Below are 20,253 nucleotides of genomic sequence, written 5' to 3'. Positions count from 1 at the left end.
GCAAGAGTTATTTATCTGTAATTACTGCATCTTTTCTCATCAGTCTCGGTTCAATTCGCATCTAATTTGTTAAGGTTGTTATGGTGCGTTTAGGTTTCTTGGACCGACTTGAAAAATTTGAAAGCACAAATTGATTTTCGTATTTTCCAGGACGACATTCCTTACTCTAATTTCTAAAAAAAAACATTAACAGGCTAAATTAATATGTAGCTAATCTGTTGCAGCTTTGCCTGGCGTTTAAACATACAATGTTTTCTTTTTTTGCTCTAAATAGGAACAATTAACCCCAGGCTGCCCTCATGCACTTAAAGCCTTTGAGAAAAAAAGCCTCAAACTACAGAAATTGATTTTAATTGGTCCAAAGTCTGGATAAATGTAGAAAAAATAAAAAATGGAGACTTATTTGTATTTCCAGGCTGCATTTTCTGTCCAATTTAACAGTTTGTAATATTTAGGAGTAAGTTATTTTAGTCCATATAAGGTTTTTCTTCACACACTTTATTTACAAGGTGAACACAGTTTATATAATGTGATATTTTTGGAAACTACTATATCAAGACTTTAATTAATATCTGTAATATGTTTTTACCAGTTTTATGAGTAGAGGTTTCATAAAAAGATGTAACTCTGGTGATAGATCCAGGATTCTGAGCTTCAGGAAATAGAGGGAAGTCTTATGTAGAGTTTAGGTTTTATAACTTGATAATTTTTTTAAGCTTAACCATTTTAGAAACATCCTTTGTAACTTTTTATTAAACTTTGTTTAGTGCCTGATTTGAAAACAAAACTGACTGAAAACTAACAGAGAAATTAGGAAACTTGAGTCAGAAAAAATATAAATTTTTGTGTTTGGAGCATACTTACAAAAAACATTGACCTCCTTGTAAGAATCCACTGTAAGTTTTATACAAATGTGTTTAAAATGGAGAGGAAATTGAAAAAATCTTGAAACTAAAAAAATCATTTGCTTGCTAAATTCCTAGAATCTGAGTCACTTGGATGTTTTTTTGTTTGTTTGTTTGTTAGTTTTTTCCAGCAGATCCTCTTTTAAATGAAAGTTTTTCGTTTTGTCCTCAGTTATAGGATGGATCCAGACAGTGGGACCGAAACACAGAAAGCAGTCAGCTTGCAGTGGGAAAGCTACAAACTCGTCCAGGACCCGGCCATTCGGCGGGTTACGCAGAAGGTTTACAGATATGACGGAGTGCATTTCAGTGTTCCAGTAAGTCTAACTGGAGTTTATTCACTTTAAAATGCAGATCAGTTCTAAGGTTTAGTTCTTATTTGCTGTGTTATTTTTGTTTAGGACTCCGGGTTTCCCCCTGTGGGAGAACTCCGGGACCCTAGACCCCGGAGATTATGGTCGAGGTATACAGAAATATCCCTACCAGTGCCAAAGTTCAAGGTGGGCTCCACTTCTCAAACTTTGTCTTATCGATCCGTTAGACGTTCATCTGAAAAACCGAAATATAATTACTGTAGTTTTGAGCTGGAACAGTTCATTTTAATTTAATTTAACTCCGATATGTGATATTTTGTTTTAAAAGGTGAGGAAAAATTACAAGGAAGAATTAAGACATTCAATTAATGGGGAACTAAATGCATAGATGAATAATTATGGTTGTTGCTTAGCAACAGCATTGAAAGGATGTTTGCCTTTATATAAAAGCGAGAATATAACTTCTCTTTTACCTCGGAGAAGTTTCCAAATTCAAGACAAGTTAAACGATTGTGTTAATTAACATAATTACTGCAGCATCGGAAACTTCTTAAGCCTTTCAGAAATAATAAGATGTGGTTCCTAAGTCTGTCACAATAAGCAGTACATTATTTTATAGCATGGTAAAGTAAAAGCAGTGCAATGATTTTTATTTGGAATAGAGATGCTTTTCTTTAATTTTGTTTTACAGCTGCAAACCTTTGACACCCAGTACAAAGTACGTAGTTTGTACTACCTCCCACTTTTGCCTGTTTTACTGGTCTAAACTGAATAATTATCTTTTTTTATACAATTTGGTTACTGAAACTCTAAAATCCATTTTAATTGCTGGGTTTTTCTTTTTTCAAATATTTTTAATGTTAAGTGTTCTTAAGGAATCAAAGTTTTTATATTTTGATTGATCAGTAATAAGGCAAATTATCTTAAAATAACAATACTGACATTTATCGCGATCATTTCTTTGACAGTTCATCATGAGAGGCTTATTGGCACCTAACTTCATTTTAAGAACATGTTTCATTATTTTACTGTCAGTGCTGTTGTATGAATGTCATGTTGTAATTATTTGTTGATTGGCCATGAACTCAGGACAACTTTATTATCCTGGATGTAAATGACCAGTTATAAACCGCAGCGGTTGTGTGAAATCTGTCACCCTCGAAGGTCATTTGGCCAAAATTGTTTCCACTCATTATTTGCACATTATCTTTCCAAACCAGATGTCTTCCTGCACTTCAGCTGTTCCGCGTTTATGATTTCCACAGATCAGTCACTCCACTTTCCTGGAATAGCAGAGCTTTTTTTTTTTTGTTTGTTCCTAACCTTTTTTTTTTTTGCCACAGCTCGATGAGTTCTACGTGGGCCCCATACCCCTCAAAGAGGTGACCTTCGCCAGGCTCAATGACAACATCAAGGAGCCTTTCCTGGCAGAAATGTGCTCCAAGTTTGGTGAAGTGGAGGAGATGGAGATCCTGTTTCATCCCAAGACCAGGAAGCACTTGGGTCTGGCCAGGGTGTTGTTCACCAACACGAGAGGAGCGAAGGACACAGTCAAGCATTTGCACAACACCTCTGTCATGGGAAACATCATTCATGCTCAGCTAGATATAAAAGGTAAAGTTTATTGTGGCTGCTATTGTAGCGGTGTGGACCCCTTACATCCCGCCTTCGTCTCCCTGCTTGAGGGCAAAACGTTGGTCTCTGACGACGACTAGCATTGGTTTTAGCTGTTAAAATGTCAATATAATACATTAAATCTTTAACGTAGGCCTGATATATAAAAGTAAAAGGAATGCAGCGCTTTACTACTAATTGTCAACACTATGACAACTAGATTATAAAGTCAGGAAAAAGTTTTAATAAAGAAATAGTGAGGGGGAAGGAAGTAAGTCAGCTCTGCTAGCTTGACTATGACAACCGTAACATGTAGATGGGCTGTGGAATTCGGTGTGTTTCAGTTCAGTTAAAAAATAAAAAAGGTGATCTAAACACCAACTCTCTGACAGATCATCAGTGTAGCAGGTGTTTAAATTAGCTAATGAGCCGCCACAGTATTAGCTTAGCTAATAGCAGCGGTAGCTAATCAACCACAGCAATCATTTATTAAAAATTGCAAAATAAACATCAAGCCTGAAATATAAAACTGCAACGAACTGAATCTTCTGTTCTTTGTGGAAAATGTTTTAATGTTCTGTGGTGTTAAACCCTGAAGCATGTAGTGGCGTGGTTGTCGGTTGCTATGGCAACGAGTCTGCGTGTAGCTGACACAGAGAGAAAGAAAAAAAGTGGTTTTGAATTGTTCTTCACCGGTTTTTCTGCGTTATTTTTCCCTGCACTAAATTAATAATACACACATCCCCAGGTTTCATTTAGTTAATTTTTTACACTGCGGCTATGACAGCTTGTAAGAGAATCTCCATTTTTGAGAAACACAAATGACTTGTTGTCTGTTTTTTTACAAGATGTGCTGATCATGTAGACTGATCTGCTTCTCTTCAAGAGCAGAAAAAAAAGAAAAACAAATTTAAGTCTTAATAATGTTGTTTCTAGAGCGCTGTTGACAGTTGCCTATCAAGATGGCGCATTTCCGGGCAACTTAATTCTGGTACGGTTTTGTGGGAACTATCTATTAAGATAAGTTACTGTAAATAATCAAACATGGATCATATATTTAGCAAGGCGTTTGTTTTTCTGTTTGTTTTTCTGCAGGTCAACAGCGGCAGAAGTACTACGACCTCATAGTAAACGGGTCCTACACTCCTCAGACGGTGCCGCTCGGAGGGAAAGCTTTGACGGATAGCGTTCAGTCTCAGACGCCGGCGCAGCCGCAGCCGGATACGGTACGACTTCTCAGTCAGTAGAAGATCAGTTAGTGAGTCAGGAGTTCAATATTTTTACTCATGTTGAATCAAAGCAGTTACGGTGTTACTGCAGATAAAAATTACTAGTCATTATGATGTTTCGAGAACAAAAATAGTCTAAACTAGCATCTGTTTTGAATGTCAATGGAAATATTGCGACAAATCAAAATTATTATATATATTTTAAGAATAATATACCATCATAACGTCGCATCAGTGTCGGCCTGTTTTTGTTTCCTTTTTATGTTGTCCAAAAACAAAAATCAAACCTTAATCATAATGTTCATATCCAGCTGTGGTTAGTAAGGCTGTCAGCTGTGAAATGTATAAATAATAATTGTATTTGCAATCAAAAGTAGTGATTGAAAGCAGCTTGTTTATGGTAAATTAGCATGAAAAGGAAGAGACATTCAGTGTCTTTGAATTATTATTTTGTTCATGTAACTTTGGTGACTTTTACGATCAGGTGGAAAATATCCTTTTGGCTAACTGTAGCATATTTACAGAAATGTTATTAGTACAAATTATCCCTGCAACAAATATATTATAAATAAAATTAGAATTGGTTGAGGTTCATAAATTGTCCAGCTCTAGCGTCGATCTGAACAATGAGTCCAAAGACACATTTTCAGGCTTGAATTGAATACATTTAAATATTATTTTTGGAATAATAAATCTAAAATATTACAAAGAATTGTTTGATTCTGTGTCATTAAGTTGCTAAAGTTGATGGTCTGTTTTTATTTTAACCGTAATTACTCCAAAACATTTAATATTTCGATGCAAACTGCTTTTTGTATTTAAAAATGTCAGCAAAATTGCTTATAAATGGTTGCAAAAATTGTGACATTTTTTAACTTTAGAACTGATGCTTCATCAAGCATCAGCTGAGCTTAACGAAGGCCACATTTTCTTCACTATTTTTAGCTAATAATAATTATTTCAATCAGTTTTATTGCATCTCAGCTGAACATTTCCAGCCTAAATGCGAAATAATAATTTTGATGGAATAAAATATTACATCCAAGCAGTTGTTTCAGATTGATATTAAGATGGTTAATTGGGTTTTTTTTGCAGCTCTAGAAAAATTTAATCTCACTGCATACACAGCAGAAACTATATTTCACAATTTGTGTGAGACTACTTTATTAATTTAATCTCATAATTAATATTGTGTTTTCCAATTAAATAAATTTGTATTTACCTTGATTTCTGTGTAGAACAATCACAAAAACAGTGCTAAAAAATGTTACCACTGAAATTATATTGCAACAGCCGATATTATTTTGTATGTCTGTCTGAATTTGACGAGTTTCCGGGATTCTAATAGTGACCATAATTATTAGGAAAGTTTTTTTCTTGTATAAATGAAGAACCTGACCTTAAAGCTTTTTCCTGAAATTATGTGGCGACAATTTACTTCCTTAAGATGTAAAATTTTAAATATAGTCGGAGATGGGCAGGGTAGCAGAAAACTTTACTCAAGTAAAAGTAGCTGCTACAAAATATTTTTTCTCTAGTAAAAGTAAAAAGTAGCCATCCAAGAAATTACTCAAGTAAGAGTAGAAAAGTATTTGGTAAAAAGTAAAATTATCAATCATTTAATATTTATAAATTATATCATCAGATGGACTAAAATAGAAAAGTAACTGGAAATTTTGGTATTTTAAGGACCACAATGACAGTAAGTCATACAAGTAATAAAAAATAAAAAAATTAGGAAAAATATTTTTTTTCCAAATCAGTTTCTCTCAATAAAAGAAATGATGAAACTTTAACAAAAACTGCAGGTGTGTATCTGTGTCTGGTGAATTTTGAAAAAAACAACAAAAAAAACAAACAAAACTTGTTTGTTTTTCATTCAGTGGGTAGAAAATACAGAAATTTTCTCAAGTAAGAGTAGAAATACTCCTAAAATTTTCTCTTATTTTTAAAGTTACTGAAATAAATGTAATTGAGTAAATGTAACTAGTTATTACTCAACTCTGAATATTGTTGTTTTTCGTCATTGCAGTCGGAAATCCGGCGGAGGTATTCCAGTGAGCTTGCGGTTTTGGCCGCAGGAGTCCACGCCCTGACCTCGGGAAGCATGACGCCGTGTTCAGTTGAAACCGGGTTTGGCGAACAGCGTGTCGACACGCCGCCTTCGTCGTTACCCGGTCCATACACGCCGAGCTCCTCTGCTTCGTCTCAGGGGGGCGGAGGAACACCTTACAGCTCCAGATCTGGGACTCCTTTCTCACAAGACTCAGGCTACTCCGGCAGCAGGTAGTGTTCATCGAGCTGCAGCAAACGATTAGTTTAGTAATTCATAGATTATGCTGATGATTAATCTGATTTTTAAAGAAGTGTTTTATTATAAAATGGTACAAATACAAATAAATAAATAAATGTAATTTCTTTTTAAATAAGAAAATAGACATTATATTGCCTAAAATGTAAAAATATAGAATTCCTTCAGTGTACGCTTGATCATTTGTAGCAAAGGATGCATCTTATAACGTATTGACAGAGAAATATGTTTTTTTATTAGCTTAAATGCAAAATGTATGCATGTTTTTGGCCTGATTAGATCTGAGTGTTTTGCTTTTTCAGCAAATTGCCTTTTTTAGAGTATGTATACTCCAGTTAATGATTAACCAATTACTGAATTAGTTGATTATTTCAATAATTGATTCATCACGATTAGTCCAAATAATCGTTTCAACCTGAATGGGTTTTTTGGCCGTTTTTTTGCTTAATTATGGCTTTGATTATGTTGTTCCTTCAGCAAATTGATTTCTTTGAGTCTGTTTACTCCAGTTAATGATTAATCGACTACTAAATTAGTTGACGGTTATTTCATTAATCGATTAATCGTTTCGGCCCTAATTGTTCAGATTTAGTAAGAAAGAGCTCTTTTGATTGTAATTAATCCAGTGAACTCTCTGTTTCAGGCATCCGAACTACAACGCAGGCTCTTTGAGCAGCGGCTATCCTCCCCAGGACATGTTACCATCTTCATCTTCATCGTCCGCAGTCTCGTCTTCTGTTGGAGGTTTTAAAGTGTCTCGTTACCCCGATGAACAGGACCCATCACTGTACCACCGAGGTCGTCCTTCGTACCCCCCGACCACATCGTACCGTCCCAATGAGCCGCCGGGCTACGCGCCCTACCCCAACCTCGGAGGTCCCGGCTCACACATGGCGCATCACTCCTCAATGCCTCCGCCGCCGATTTGCAACCAGTACGACCAGCCTCCGCTGCCGGACAGGGAGCGGAGCGAATCAGCGGGGAGGTATGCGGCCGCGGGGGTTGGTTCTAGAAGGTCGTCCTACCATCACCAGCAAGACTCAAACTCCTCCTCGAAATACCATTCCCACCACTCCCACCACCATTCGGACCGCCGGGACGACCGGGGTTACCGGCGAGACAGCGTGGGCTCCCGCTCTGGCGACCACGGCCACCAGCGGCACCGCAACCACCACCACTCTCACAACCACCACAGCAGTCGCAGAAGAAGCAGCCACGACCGGGACCGCGACCGAGACGCCGACTACGCCAACAGCTCCGACCCCAGATACAACTCCAACTCCTACCGATCGTCGTCCAACAGCATGTCGCCGCCGCCGTCGTCTTACTCGGCGTACGCCTCTTCCAAAGATCCCGCCCCGACCCCGCCGCAGGATGGTTCCTCCCGTTCGGCTGGTTCAACCCTGGCAGAGAAAGCTGGGTCTGATAAGGACCATCACGGCGCTTTGCCTCCCCCGCCGCCTCCTCCGCCGCCACCGCTCCCACCGGCCTCCGTTATTGCAGCAGCCGTCGCCGAGACGCTGGGAACGCTAGACTTTAACCAGGACAGTCCGGCCCGCGAAGACCAGTGGACCAAACCCAAACGCCGTCCCACCACGCCACCGGCCCCGCCCAAAACGCCACCACCATCCTCCCCTTCCCAACCTACTACCGCCAAATCTTCTTCCAACTCTCCCTCCTCGGCCTCCCTTCCTCACCACCTTTCCTCTTCCTCCAGCTCCCCTCCACCTCCTCATCGCGACTCCTCTCCAGAGCCAGACTCCACAAACGAGAGTTTGCCGTTTGTCTACCACAGCAGCAGCCTGGACTCTCGAATCGAGATGCTCCTGAAGGAACAAAAGGCCAAGTTTTCCTTCCTCGCTTCTGACGAGGAGGACGAGGAGGACAGGAAAGAGGAGAAGCAGAGGAGCAGAGTTAGAGAGGGAGCGGAGCGAAGAAGTGACGCTGCGAAGGAGCAGGAGCACAGGGGGGACAACGGGGAGAACGATCACAGGAAGAAAGGGGAAAGAGACAGAGAAGGACACAGAGGGAGAAAACGGGGAAAAGGAGAAGGGAGGAAGAGTCCGACTGTCCTACCTGCTGGGACACAACCCTCCGAAAATTATTCCCCCCACATCGTACCTCCAGAGGAACCTCCGCCCCCCGTTGGCATCGATGCTACTGAAGCTCTGCAGCAAGACGATCCTCAGGCTGGTTCTGCTGATCCGGGGGTCCGGACCGGAGCGCACACGCCGCCGCCGTTTAACGGGCAGAGCCAGGTACATTACCAAGCTAAACATCATCATCATCACTTACACCAGAGGTGTCCAAACTTTTTACCTCCTGGGCCAAAACTGGCAAGTAGAAAGTAACTGAGGGCCACAAGAAAGAGATTTTTCAAAAATTGTAGAAAGAAAAGTAAAGTTATATTTATATCTGCACATCTAATAATAATAATAGTTTAATAAAATAAAACAAGTGTGATTTCCACAGAAAGCAAGATGTAGGTGATTGTAGATTGAGAATGTTTGCCTTATTTAATAAAACAAAATAAAAAATACAAACAATATCTTAAATGTTGATGGTTTTTCTATGATCTTTGAATTTTTTGTGTATATTCTTAGCAGGTCGCCCATTCTTCAAAAACTTTTCTAAAAGGTGCAACAAAGTCTGCTCTTTATTAAAAGTTGCTGAATGTTTCAAATTCAATTAAAAATTGCTTCTTTAATCCCGGAGGAAAAATAAATAGTTAAATAATTTGTGGTTCTGCTTAATGAAATTTAATTAAATGAGTACTTTGTGTTGTAATTTGCATATTTAGAAGAATTTCTCTGTGGACATTTCACTCTTAAGATTTGATTAACTAAATCAGAATCCAACTTTGAGCTGCCATTTGTGTCCTGCACAAAATCACATCGAGTGCCACAAACGGCCCACGGGCCACACTTTGGACACCCCTAACTTACACTGAGAAAACTAAGAGGTTATTCCACCAATAGAGGTGAGCCTCTCTCTCTCTAGAGCAGTTGAGACCAGTGGTTGATTTTTAGACATTTGCTGAGGTAGAGAAGTAAGTATCGACCGATCACCAATCTCCCAAAATTAAGGAATAATTTATCGGTGCACCCTTACTTTTTTCTCTGTTTAAGTGGAAGAGTTGGTGGTTCCTTGAACTTTAACCTCTGTGTTTTGTCAGGCGTCTCCTCATTCTTCTGGCGAAGACATGGAGATCTCAGACGACGACGCCGAGGAAACGACCACCATAACGACCGTCACGACTCACCAGCCAACAGTCGCCTCAGGATCAACACCGTCATCCTCACAAGCCGCCGCCGCCGGACTCTCACAGCCGGCAGACCCCTCATCCTCTCCGCCCCCCATCTCTGATTCCTCACAGCACTTTGGGACGTCGATGCACCCGCCGATTCCTTCCTACCCGCCCCATTTACCGCCCCCTCCTCCACCCGGCTACTCCCTTCAGCCACCGCCTCCGCCTGGGATTCCACCTCTTCCTCACATGGAGCTACACCCCGAGTATCCTCCCCCGATGCCTCACCACATGTACGATTACGCCACCTCCATGGAGCTGATGAACCAGTACAGCGGTGGAGCCCCGATGTCGTTCCAAATGCAAACCCACATGCTAAGCCGCCTGCATCAGATGCGTTTGTCGTCGTCCAATGGCACGGCAGGGCCGAGCGAGGCTGCGACTGGAGACTACGCATCGTACCATCTTCACTCTATCCCGCCGCCTCACACGCACCACCCCTACATGGACCAAGAGGGCAATGGGGCGGGGGCTCACTATGACCAGGACCACAGATACATGCCACCCCATATGTCATACCCCTACCATGAACCCCACAGCACTCAAATACCACCACCTCCACACCACAGCATCCCACCTCCGCACTCTGGGTGGCCGCCGCACGTCTTACCGCCTCACTTCCAGTCCTACTTGCCACCGCCCGGCTACGGCACCATGCTGACTGGGGAGGGAGACGAGTACAGCGCCTCTGGGGAGGCATTGCCCATGATGGCGGAGAATCCGCATGAAGCGACGGTTCAGATGGTGCTGGCCTCTTTGATCCAGGAGATGAAGAACATCGTGCAGCGGGACCTGAACCGCAAAATGGTGGAGAATGTCGCCTTCGCCACTTTTGATGAGTGGTGGGACAGGAAGGAGACCAAGGCCAAGGTAACCACTCAATTAATCAATCAACTTTATTTCTGTAGTACATTTCAAAGTGCTTTACATCATGAAAACATCATAAACGCATCATTTTGACACGCTGTATGTTATGTTTGGAAATTTCAAATGTGCTCAGAATAATGGAGGGCAAAAAGGCGATGTTTTTCCACGCCGTCACAAGCTGCGGTGAAATAATTAACTACATGAAACCTGGAGATGTAGGTATTATTAACTTGGTGCAGTGCGCCCCAGCAAAGAGAAAATTAACACAGAAAAAACGTTGAACGATTCAAAGCCACTTTTTTCCTCGCTCCGTGTCGGCTACGCTACACGCAGAATCGTTGCCATAGCAACTGACAACAGTGTCACTTTGTGTTTCATGACTCAACACCAAAAAACACTGAAACATTTCCCACACAAAGAACAGAACGTTCAGTCTGCTACAGTTTTATGTTTTCAGGCTTGATGTTTATTTTGTGACTATTAATAAGTGATCGTTGTGGTAGATTAGCTACTTCTGCTATTTGCTAATATAACAACATGGTGGTAGATTAGCTAATTAAAGCTCTGCTGATGATCTGTCAGAGTTGGTTATTTAGGTCACCTATTTTTATTTATTTTGTAACTGAACCAAAATACAGAATTCTGCAGCACATCTACATGTTATGGTTGTCAAAGTCAGGCTAGCATAACTGACCTACTTCGTCTCTCGTTGTTGTTTTTTTAATTAAAACTTTTCCTGACCGTATCTAGTTGGCGTAGTGTTCACAATTAGTAGCAAAGCACTGCGTCCCTTTTTGTTTTAGATAACAGGTGTACATTTAAGATTTAGCACTTAATTGATAACTTATCAGCTAAAACCAATGGCAGTCATTGTCAGCGAGCAGCTTTTCGCTCTCCATCAGGAAGATTGAGGCGGGATCCTGGACAGGGGGGCCATGGTCATCAATTGTGAAACCAGTAGCAGACATTACAATTTGTCAAGTGTCATCATCAGAATCATCATACATATTAGTCATTTTTCTAATTATTATGGGTCAAAATCAACTTTGGACAGGCAGGATTTTGGTCTTGATTTAAAGAGACTCAGTGTTCCAGCTGTTGTTTTGCAGTTTTCTGGATGTTTGTTCTAGATTGATGATGCATAGAAGCTGAATGGTAAATACTTCCATCACAAAATTCAAGTTATCAAAAGTTTAGGGCTGCAACCAACAATTATTTTTCTAATCGATTATTCTGACAATTAATCAATTAATCAGATAAAAATTTACACCTTCTGCAAATTTTTCAATAAACCAGTTTATTTATACACTATTAGAAATACATTATTACATGCAAGTAAACAAATCAATGAATTTTTTAAATAAAAAAATTCCCTAGTAGGTAAATGAAATTAAGGCTGCAATTAACAGTTATTTGAGTAATCGGTTATTCTATAGATTGTTCCGGCTATTAATCGGATAAAAAATATTGTCACTTTCTAAAAAGGTTTTCTCGTAAATCTTTTTATGTAATGTTAGAAAAGCATTAAATATTCAAAGAAATACTTTAATACCTTTTAAAAATAAGAAAATAAACATTTTATTGCCTAAGCTGCAACAACAGATAATTCATTTAGTGAACAACTTCATTAGTTGTAGCAAAATATGCGTCTGGACCCAAAAATCCTTCTAACATCAACATGTGGAAAGCTCAGCCCGTTTTGCTTGATTGACAACCTAATTGAAGCCATTTGGGATTTTAAACTGTAATTGTTTCTCAGCCTTTCCAGACGATGGTTAGGGGAGTGTCTGCCTTACGGGACGATGAAAAGAAAGAGGAAAAGGTCAACCGTCCTCGAGAGCCTCTGATGTCACTTGTAGATTGGGCAAAAAGTGGGGGCGTGGAGGGGTTTTCTCTTCGTGGAGCGCTGCGATTACCTTCATTCAAGGTAAAAATATCATAATTCTTTACATTTTAAATGATCCACATCTGTTGCTTGAAGGTTTTTGCCAGTTTTAAGTGTTATTTCTTAGAAAAGACCAAGCTGTTTCCTAATTTTAGATATTCTCATTTAATGTTTAGATTGTGTGCTATTAAATACAACCGTAAAGCTTAGCTGCAACTATAACAGTCATTGACTTTTGTTTTCACGATTAACAAATCATGTTGATGTTCAACGGTGCAGGTGAAAAGGAAAGAACCTCAGGAGTTCAAAGAGGGAGACTTAAAGAGGCCTCGGCCTTCAACTCCTCCAGATGAAGATGATGAAGGTTTGTTGATGTTGTCGCTTTAGAAAGAGGGGTTTAAATTAATCGATAGAAAGGAATTAACTCTTAAATTGATGTCTGGTTCTCAGCTGGGAGAATGCCAGAGGCAGACAGGCATGCAGCTGATCGGGACAACAAGAGGAGGAAAAAGAAGCCAAGAAGTCGTAAACCCTGGGAGCTTGACAGTGAAGGAGAGGAAACATCCGACGGCTCATCGAGCGAGAAGGTAGGAGACACTTTTATTGCTTCTGAAACACATATTTCTAATTAGACTGGTGTATTTTGAGCTGAAGAAAATAACTGAATGTAATTATCCAGATAGGACTGAAACGATTAATCGATTTTTCAAGTAATTGTCAACTAATTCAGTAAACAATTATTTATTAAATGGAGTATATGGACTCAAAAAAGGCAATTTTCTGAGACAATAACACACTGATAAATAATTAAGATAAAGCATATTAAGTAAAAAATATTTTAGGGCTGAAGCGATTAATTGTGATAAACTGATTATTAAAATAATTGTCAGCTAATTTAGTAATCGATTAATCATTAACTGGAGTGTATAGACTCATCTTCCTTCAGCCATTTACTGAAGGAAGAACATAATCAGAGCTAAGTCAAAGATGTACAAAAATATTATGACTGAAATGATTAATCTGATTAATTGTGATTAATCAATTATTGAAATAATTGTGAACTAATGTAGTTATCAATTAACCATTAACTGGAGTATATAAACTCAACAAAACGGTTATTTGCTGACAGAACATATTCAGAGTTGTAATTAAGAAAAAAACGAACAAAATCTTTCAGGGATCAAATGATTCATTGCGATTAATCAATTATTGAAATAGTCGTCAAATAATTTAGTATTAGATTAATCGTTAACTGGAGTATGCAAACTCAAATAAAAATTTGTTGAAAGAACAACGCAGGTAGAGCAGTAATTAATACAAAATGTCCAAAACTATTATGACTAAAGCAATTAATCAGATTAATTGTGATTAATCAATTATTGAAATAATTGTCAACTAATTTAGTTCTTCATTAATTGTTAACTGGATTATACAGACTCAACACATTCAATGTAGTAATTAAGCCAAAAACATCCAAAAATTTTATACATTTTGCATTTAAGATTAAAATAAATCCCACCCTGAACTCGTCAAGCGGCATAATTTTATCTTCACCTGGTTCAATTTGTCCTTTCAAATCTTATCTCTACAATTATTAACCAGTTAATTAAAGAAAATATTCAGCAGATTGGTTTTACTCTGTATTGACGATAGATTGAGCAGAAAGTTTGGAGCTTTGAACATGCTGATATTAAAATTATTTGTTTCAGCTGCAGATACAGCCTTAGCTACAAATGATCAAGAATTCACTGAAGGATTGTTTTGTTACTGCGTTTTAGGCAATAAAATGTTTATTTTCTTATTTAAAATAGAAATTTTTTTTGCATGCTTTTAATATTTGTATAAAAGAGGCTTCTGGTTAAAGGAAATATGTATGAATGAGCCAATTTTTCTATCCGATTAATCGTCAGAACAATTGATTCCTAAAATAATCATTAGTTTCAGCCCAACTTAATCGTTTTAGGAGTAATTTCTGTTTTTCGCTAGATGGCAGCATTTCACTTATAATGTTTTCCTTTTGTCCGCAGGAGGACGAAGAAGTGGAAAGTGAAAAGGAATCAGATGGTAAAATGTTTATTTTTCTACTTTCAATGAAGAAACCAGTTCACTAACTTTGTTTTCTCTTATAGATGACGGCCTCAGTAGTGACAGCGATGATGAGAGCCTGTCTTCGTCCTCTGAAGGTTCTTCCTCTTCGGCGTCCTCCTCTTCATCCTCTTCTGAGGACGAGGAGGAGGAGGAAGGGGAGCTAGTGGAAAGTGCCGGTCCGGACTCCATGGATGAGTCAACAATGGACAGCACAACTGAGAAAGAGGATGACAGGCATGTTGTGTTTTTAAAAAAAGATATATACAGTTTATTTCCCACTGTCTGAAGTTCAAATCAGATGAAATTTCTCCTGTTTCAGGTTAATAAGGATCAACAATATTAATCCTGTTTGCTAAATTCCAAAACAAATAAGTAAATATTCAAGTAAAACCGCTTAGGAGATTAATTTATTTTGGTCCAAAATGTTCAAATCGATATTTTCCAGCTGGGGGTGTTGTCTGACATAAGCCTGTTGCAGGAAGCGATAAATCAATTAATCGCCTGATAATTTAAAACAAAGCTTGATAATTTCCATTTGCATTATTCATCATTTTTCTCTTCTCTCTGTTTCTACCATAAACTGGATGGTAAACGTCTTCAGTCATTTTATTTGTTGTTTCTGTTATTTTGTATATTTAATTTATTTTTCATTCATTTATGTTTGTGTTAAATGTTCTTTAGAAATCAAAGTTTATTGATCTTAGAGAAAGTGTTTCTGCATTATTGTGCCATTATTACCACTATATTACTTGAAAATAGTCTTAAAACAACAATATTATCATTTATCGCTTCTCTGACGATATATCGTCCAGTACAATTTTATATTGTGACGGGCCTATTTCAGTTATTTTATTTGATATATTTAAAATATCTTCCAATTCCAGGGTAAAATGTGGACTAGAAATCAGTTTATTTATCTTTAAGAGGGTGAACTTATTATGCTATTTGAAAATGTCTCAAAACAACAATATTATCACTTATCACAATAACTTCTGGAGCAGTTTATTATCCAGCAAAATTTGTTATTGTGACAGGAATAATCTGACAATTTATCTGCGTAAATCAGGGAATATTTTAAAATAATTTTATATGCAGTGGGATATGAAATAGAAATATGTTGGGTTAAATAGTTTTGATAACTATTCAGTCTTTATTTCCTGCTCAAATTATTTTTTCTTCTGTTTTTCTCAGGCATATTGTTGCAGGTGCTGTTCCGAAGGTCGACATCAAAAAAGGTGGGTCAGCGTTTTTTTATCTTGTTTTTCTTAAGCCTCCAAAACCGGGGGCAAATTAAAAATAAAAGTCAGAAATACCTTTGATTTCACTTAAGATTTGGAAAACAAAACCTCAGGGTCTGAGGTCTATTTGGATTTGGATCCCTTTGATCCAAGAGGTGCAGTTGGGATTAAAGTCATAAATCTCACATTAAAATTGAAAGTTTGATTTAAAAACTAAAAGTCAGAATAAACTTTCACTGTAAATCTGGTTCTCTCATTCAGTCTCTGAGTTATATATTTGCATAATCTTCTCTAATCTGTTTCTCCTTTAGGTGTTTCTAAGGAAATCAAGGCCGATATCCCGGCGGCTCCTTTGTCTCCACTCGGCCCTCGCCCTTCGTCTCCAAACGCTTTCGTTCCTCCTTTGAAGAAACGCAGGAAGACTGTTTCCTTCTCCACAGACGAGAACGACAGCAAACCCCTGCTTCCAGCTCCGTCGCCAACGCAACCGGGAAGCGAGGCTCCGCCCACCGCCGACAAGCCTCTGGACTCCCCCATCGCTCTCACGCCGCCGCCTTCCTGCCGACCCGCTCACAGCATCCAGCTGCTTCCCTTCGCCTCGAAACCCGGCGAAGGCAACGCGCTCATCGTCCCGCCGCCGAGCCGGAACCAGGACCCCGAGGAGTCCAAGAAGACGCCCCTGGCTCCCTCCCCGAAATCCCCCGGCAAGCGGGTCGCGAGCAAAGACTCACTCCGACCCGCCGCCGCTCCTGTCATGGTGTGCCGCACCGTTCAGAACCTGCCGCTGGACCACGCCTCGATGTGTCGCATGGCGTTCGAGGAAGCCCCTGCTGCGGCTCCGGGCAACAAGCGGTCCAGAGGCCGGACCCGGACGCCCAGCGTGTGTCACGCCGTCAGGGAGGATGAGGAGGACGAGGAGGACGGCGAGCAGCGGCTGAGGATCAGGGAGCAGGTCGGTGCGTCCAGCCTTCTGCAGCTGGCCGGCGCGGACCTGTCGGTGCTGGCGGACGTGGCGCTGAAAATGGACCCGGAAGCTGGGGACTCGGAGGAGACGGAGACGTCGGACGAGGCTGAGGAGCAGAAGATGGAGGGCGACCCGTTCTCCCTGGAGTCGCTGGCTCTGATGATGAGCCCCGGCGTCGTCGTCGTACTTCTGGAGCACAACTACTGCAAACCTCCGGCGCTCGCCGCCGCCACCGTGGCGTCCGGCGCCAGGAAACCCACCGCCAGGCAGGACGCGTCCGTTTTGGTGTCGGCGGACCTCAACTCCATCTCTGGAGTCCTGGAGGCGCCAGAGGAGGTTATCGGGGAGGCAGCGCCGCCCAGAGGAGACAAAGGCGAATACTTCTCCCCGGTGGGAGATCTGGGCGACTCTGATGATAACAGACAGATGGCGCCGGTGTCTCCGTCACCAAAGAGGAAGAATTACGTCGGCAAAGGCTTGGAGGTCGACCAGGACAAGAGCGAGAAGAGGAAGAGGAAAGACAAGGAGAACCTGGAGCCACATCGCACGAAAAAGCAGAAGGAGCCGCTCGGCAAGAAGCAAAGGAAGAGGAAGCTGGAGGTGGGTGGCGTCAGCACCTTCTGGGATTAAAGTCACAACTCTGGGGTTTGAGTCAGAGTTTTCAGATTAAAGTGTGAATTCTGATTTTTTTAAAAGTCAGAATTCCCAAACTAAAATCAGAATTCTCTGATTAGTCAGAATTTTCAGAATAATATAAAAATTCTGGGATTAAAAATTCTGATGAAAGAGTCAGAATTCTGGGATTAAAGTCAGAATTCTGGGATTAAAATCAGAATTCTGGGATTAAAGTCAGAATTCTGGGATTAAAATCAGAATTCTGGGATTAAAGTCAGAATTCTGGGATTAAAATCAGAATTCTGGGATTAAAGTCAGAATTCTGGGATTAAAGTCAGAATTCTGGGATTAAAGTCAGAATTCTGGGATTAAAATCAGAATTCTGGGATTAAAGTCAGAATTCTGGGATTAAAATCAGAATTCTGGGATTAAAATCAGAATTCTGGGATTAAAGTCAGAATTCTCAGATTAAAGTCAGAATTCTCAGATTAAAGTGAGTCCAGAACTGAAGTCAGAAAAAGTTTCACCAAAAAGCAGAAGAAGCAGTTTGGTACGAAGCAGAGGAAGCTGGAGGTGTGTGGTTTCTACATAGGTTAAACAGCAGTGACGTTGCCTTTGTTTTAAAACCCACAGTCGGTTGACGTCATGGCAACATATTTGCTTTGTCATTTCTCGTTACGCCACGCAGGTTTTTTCCACTGGAAAAGAACAGACTTACGGTTTTGTCCCCTAAGTTGTGGGACAATCGTTATATTACTTTGTTATGGTAATAATAGCGACTCGAACTCCAATACTGGTCTTGAAAAATATTTGTAATGCTCTTCTTTAGGAAACCAGCCACAGAAAAAGTAGGACTTACAGTATATTCCTAAACTGTTCAGTTACTGCAATCAGTTATATTTTCAAGCAAGTTGTATGGAATCAACTAACTCAGGCCCCGTTTACATGACAATGATACAACGAAAATAGATTTTTTGTTCCGTTTCTGTTAACACATTTACATGAAGACGTTCTAATTACAATCTTTGTTTACACAGTAACAGTACACATCGAACAGGTGTAATGCCCTCGCCATGCCACTAGTTGGTGCTAAGTTTTTTGAAACTAACTGCGTGTGTATTTAAAAAGTGTTTGTGTTTGTTACTACATGTACTTACTCTGCCAGTCACCGGAATCTTGTTATTCACACAAAGAGTTTGTACGTCCTTTACAAAATGACGTACAAAGCGATTTTCTTGTTTTTTTCTCTTCCACATTTTTCGAGAGTGTCGATATGTCTGTTTTTGTTGGTCTCTAAGCAATGGTGCATCTATGCTTTGTTCTGCGCTTGCCTACCAAGATGGCGCGGATCCCTTCTGGTTCTGACTTTGTATTCATTTGTTCATCTTAAATATTTACAATATGGTACGATGTTACCAACAATGAGCCTTTTTCCCTGCAGGAATCAGACTTTGAGGAAGATGTTGACGTGGAGGAGCTGGAGTCTGGAGAACTTTCCAGTTCGGACACTGAGAACGAAGTAGCTGAAGGAATGAGGAAGAGCGAGCGTCTCTTTCTGCAGGAGGCCGGGGTAACGTCGTCGCAGCGCTGGCCCAAACCTAGGCCGGCGCCTGAGCCGCTACTTTTAAAGTTTGAAAACCGCAGCGAGTTTGAGCAAATGACCATCCTGTATGACATCTGGAACTCGGGTCTGGACGGGGAAGACTTGAGCTTCCTGAAGAAGACGTACGAGAAGCTGCTGCAGGACGACCACAGCTCTGACTGGCTCAACGACACCCACTGGGTCAACCACACTGATATCCTTTTTAACTGGCCTCTCTTTGACTTAGAATTGGCTATTCAGGGCAGAAACATGAAGGTGTCCAAAGTGCGGCACGGGGGCCATTTCCAGCCCTCTTTGTTATTTTATTCGGCCCTCATACAAAAATGACAGAAGCTTGTTTCTCCAGCTCAAGATTTGAGGTTGATCCAGTTAAAAAATAAAATCTTAGTGAAGTTTTTACTGCTTTTCTACGGAAACCCAGAGGGGTCTTAATTACTTTTGATTTCTCTTTATAACGAGAGATTTATGTTATCACAAAACTACGATGTCCGTTTTCTCAAGATGATGAGTTGATTTCTCATTTTACGCATTTATTTTTTTCTCAATTATTTTCTTCAGTTAACAAGTTAATTTAAATTTTTTTGCATTTACTTTTGTCTGCTGGTTTTCTCGATCTAACGAGTTGATTTCTCGTTTTTCACTTATATTTTTTGCTGACGGTTTTCTCCAGGTTTTTTCTTTTCTATGGATTTAGACTTCTTTACAAACTTAGCTAAAAATGAACAAACAAAAAGAAAAACTATCTTTTGTGTCCCTCAATTACTTTTAACTTTTGACAGTTTTGGCCAGGAGGTACCAATGATTAAATCGATTGTCGAAGTGGACCTGTTTCTCGTTGCCCTTGACCTCTGACCTGCACTAACCAATTTGCCGAACCCCCGGCGTAAAAAGAAGAGCGCGGACGGCCAGCTGCGGGAGCATGTGACGGGATGCGCCAGGAGCGAAGGCTACTACGCCATCAGCCGCAAGGAGAAGGACGTCTACCTGGACCTGGACCTGCCTGAGCAGGTCATACGGGAAGTCGAAAACGTCGACAGCTCGGTGAGTTTTTATGTCCCAACAACAACAAACCTTTTAACTTTTTATGTATTTTTTTATGTTTTTGAAAGGCTTTCTTAAATTTCCACTTAAGAACCAATTTTAAATTAGGTTGGTGTGTTTTTGCATATAATAATTTGATGTGGGTGATTGTAAAAACATTTGGCCAACATGAGTAAAAAGGTCAAAAACAAGTTGAAAAGAAATATTTGCTTCTTCTTAAACTCAAATAATTTCCCTGCAAAAGCAAAGTCTGTACCAATAAGATTTATTAA

At 40.1% G+C, this 20,253-nt stretch overlaps 1 protein-coding gene across 3 annotated transcripts in view; it reads left to right on the top strand.

Annotated features, from left to right (window-relative positions):
* LOC102234339 (histone-lysine N-methyltransferase SETD1A) overlaps nt 1-20,253 on the top strand; it is a 31,378-nt gene that overhangs the window by 919 nt on the left and 10,206 nt on the right. For all 3 annotated transcript variants that reach the window (XM_023348923.1, XM_023348924.1, XM_014475293.2), the window contains exons 2-17: nt 1,078-1,222; nt 1,307-1,405; nt 2,563-2,833; nt 3,929-4,059; nt 6,095-6,348; nt 7,017-8,631; nt 9,549-10,550; nt 12,307-12,474; nt 12,712-12,796; nt 12,883-13,019; nt 14,460-14,496; nt 14,562-14,754; nt 15,712-15,755; nt 16,070-17,322; nt 18,779-19,133; nt 19,800-19,981. In XM_023348923.1, coding sequence (XP_023204691.1) covers nt 1,085-1,222; nt 1,307-1,405; nt 2,563-2,833; nt 3,929-4,059; nt 6,095-6,348; nt 7,017-8,631; nt 9,549-10,550; nt 12,307-12,474; nt 12,712-12,796; nt 12,883-13,019; nt 14,460-14,496; nt 14,562-14,754; nt 15,712-15,755; nt 16,070-17,322; nt 18,779-19,133; nt 19,800-19,981 — 5,964 coding nt within the window. In that variant the 5' untranslated portion in view covers nt 1,078-1,084. The remainder of the gene's footprint in view (nt 1-1,077; nt 1,223-1,306; nt 1,406-2,562; nt 2,834-3,928; nt 4,060-6,094; nt 6,349-7,016; nt 8,632-9,548; nt 10,551-12,306; nt 12,475-12,711; nt 12,797-12,882; nt 13,020-14,459; nt 14,497-14,561; nt 14,755-15,711; nt 15,756-16,069; nt 17,323-18,778; nt 19,134-19,799; nt 19,982-20,253) is intronic.

Source organism: Xiphophorus maculatus, chromosome 16 (genome assembly GCF_002775205.1).
Source record: "Xiphophorus maculatus strain JP 163 A chromosome 16, X_maculatus-5.0-male, whole genome shotgun sequence".
Taxonomy (NCBI): Eukaryota; Metazoa; Chordata; class Actinopteri; order Cyprinodontiformes; family Poeciliidae; genus Xiphophorus; species Xiphophorus maculatus.
This window is presented reverse-complemented; position numbering and strand designations above follow the sequence as displayed.